General features: G+C 59.8%; 1 protein-coding gene across 1 annotated transcript in view; it reads left to right on the plus strand.

Annotated features, from left to right (window-relative positions):
• Positions 1–1,833: 1,833 nt before the first annotated feature.
• Positions 1,834–2,644, plus strand: part of ZDHHC5 (zinc finger, DHHC-type containing 5) — a gene marked incomplete at its 3' end in the record, with an annotated part of 29,414 nt that continues 28,603 nt past the window's right edge. Inside the window, exon 1 of the mRNA XM_009998185.1 lies at positions 1,834–1,937. Coding sequence (XP_009996487.1) covers positions 1,834–1,937 — 104 coding nt within the window. The remainder of the gene's footprint in view (positions 1,938–2,644) is intronic.

Consider the following 2,644-nt stretch of genomic DNA (forward strand, 5'->3'; position numbering starts at 1 on the left):
CAGAGTTCAGGACAGGTCAGTGCCTCCTGCTTCTGTTTCCAGGAAAGTTTTCTTTTCCCTATTTTCTGTGCTGTTCCTTCTTGTGTCCTCGTGATCCCCTGAGGGTGGCCATTCCCCATGGCACCCTGAAGCAGCCCGGGCTGCCTGGGGAAGCCCAGTTTTCCCTCATCCATGAGCACTGCTGCTGACTAGGGGGTTTTCCACCAGCCTCTTTCATCTCCACCCCTGGGGAAGAGGGTGAGATTCCCAGCTGCATTTCAGCCGGTGTGAGGGCTCCAAGCCCCTGCTAAGCCCCACATCTCACGAGCGGAGCTGGGATTCTCCCACACTCAGGCTGTGGAAAGGCCTGGGGGCCCCTTGTCCTGCTCCGGGCTCATTGAGGGTTCCCTGGGGGTCTCGGGCTTCTCAGCAGGGCCTGGGGGGCAGGGGGATGGCTGGGCTGCCCTGGCCTCTGCCAGGTGGTCACGGCAGGTTTGGACAATGGGGCCTGGGGCATCCACCAGTGTTGGGGCTGGGCAGGGAGCAGCATCCCGTGGATGGGCACTGGGGGTTTGCAGCCCCAGGAGCTGCTCCATCTCCCACCCCACACCTGCTCCCTGGCCTGGCCGTGTCACCTTAGGGAGGATTTTACGTGACTGTGTCTCTTCTCTTGCCTTGCTAATTTAAATTGTGTGGTGTTTTTTTTTTCTAGGTGAGGTGTGGAGTACCAGATGTCATGTTTTAATGATTTTGTGTAGCTTTTTTTAATGACCAATGAATAACGAAGAATAATTTTACTGAAGAAAGGAGAGGAAAAAATGGAGCAATCTGGAACAAACTGAGCCCTTCCCTTGCGGTGCTTGAGCCATGGGCGAGACTGACGTGCTCAGCACCATTCTGACCATCAGTTGTCTTCTGGGGTGGTAGAAGCTCTCCCTGAGAGCTCCCCTCCTGATCTCTCTGCTCTCCTGCCCGGTGCTGCTCAGAGATGGTCGCCACGGAAAAGATTTAATGAAATCCCTGTTGATTCCCAGCCGCTGAGTGGACACCGTGGAGCGGCCTGGGCGTTCAGGCGACGGGAGCAAGTAGGAGGAGGACGAGAACAGACCATCGGCTGGACCTTCCCCTCCCACCCCCCTTGCAAAGAAAGGATTTACAGCTCAACCTTGCACCAGCTGTTCCTCGGCTTTAACAGTCAAGAGAGAAATAAATAAAATTAAACGGCCACCGCCAGCAGCCAGCCCCGGATCCCGGTGAAATCAGGGAGAGTGTTTCTGTGACCCCTCCAGTGAGGGGGAGGGGGAGAGGGAAGCTGGGCAGATTGCTGGTGAGACACACCCCCCTCCCGCCCTGCAGTGCCCGGCGCATAGAGCACAGATTAAAAAGGAGAAGTGGCTTCCCTGAGGCTCCGGGGGGGCTTTTCTGCAAGACGTTCACCCCTCTCCTGCTGGTGGGACCCTGCATCCATCCCCTGCCTGGGCCTGGAAGTTTTTCCTGCCCTGGGCTGCAGGCTGCTGCCAGCCTGAGGGACACTCCCAGGGAAAAAAATTCCTGCCCCAGTGGTTGTTTTAAACCCAAACCCAGTTCTCTGTCCTGAATTTTTAATGTTTTTAAACCTCCTTGCCCACACCTGCACGCTCCTGTGGGGCAGAGCCTAGGGTGGGCCCCTCTCCTGGGCCTCCAGGGACTGCTGGGGGCTTCTCTGGACTGTCGCTTCGCCGGGAGCTGCCCCGGGAGCGGGTGCAGGGGCTGGGTAGCAGTTTGCCCCTGTCCTGCCCTCCCCTTCTCATCGAGCCCTGACTCCCGCCGGGCCTGGGCTATGCTGCAGGGCGGACCCCCCTCCACAGCTCCAACATGCCAGCAGCCTCTGGAAAGAGATTCAAACCCAGCAAGTATGTCCCGGTCTCAGCTGCTGCCATCTTCCTAGTGGGAGCCACCACCCTCTTCTTTGCCTTCACGTGAGTCCCAGCTGCTCGACTGGAGAGTGGGGAGGGCGAAGGGGGACGTGGAGACCCAATCCCCTGTGGTTGGGAGGCAGGAGCTGCACAGGGGGTGTCTGGGAGAGGAGCTGGGGCTCTTTACTGGGCTAAGGAGGCTTTGGTGGTGCTCTGGGTGCTGCAGGATTGGTGGTGGAGCAGCCCTGTGTGGAGGGTCCTGGTTGGTGCCCTCCCCAGGCCCCGGCAGTGCCGGGATGTGCCAGGCCGGGAGCGGGTTTGGACCCGCAGGGGGAACATGGCAGGGACGAGCCTCAGCTCTGGAGCTCAGCAGAGCAGTTCGGCGGCCCCAGGCGGGCTCAGGGCTATTTTTGGAGTTTCGTAACCGATTTGTGAGCCACAAAGGAAAGTTCAAGGAGAAGTACTCTGCCCCCTGCATGGATCTTGCTGCTGGGAGCCTTGCGAGGGTTCAGTGCCTCTGGAGAGGACCCAGCAGAGGTGGCTGCCAGCGGGACACCAGGGCTGACGCCTGTGCTGCCCACAAGCCGGTGGGGAAGAGCCGGGTGTGGAACAGCACCAGCTGGAGTGGGCCAGAGCTGCTGCAGGGATCTCCCTGGGCGGGGAGGGGGGTCTGGCTGCTGCTCATGTTGGCGTTTTCCCGGGTGACAAATCGCTCATTAACACTTGCTCGGGGCTGAGCTGAGCCGGTTCTGGGCTGGGCGGCAGGACCT

Source organism: Chaetura pelagica, unplaced genomic scaffold (assembly GCF_000747805.2).
Source record: "Chaetura pelagica isolate M959 unplaced genomic scaffold, ChaPel_1.0 scaffold35, whole genome shotgun sequence".
Classification (NCBI taxonomy): domain Eukaryota; kingdom Metazoa; phylum Chordata; class Aves; order Apodiformes; family Apodidae; genus Chaetura; species Chaetura pelagica.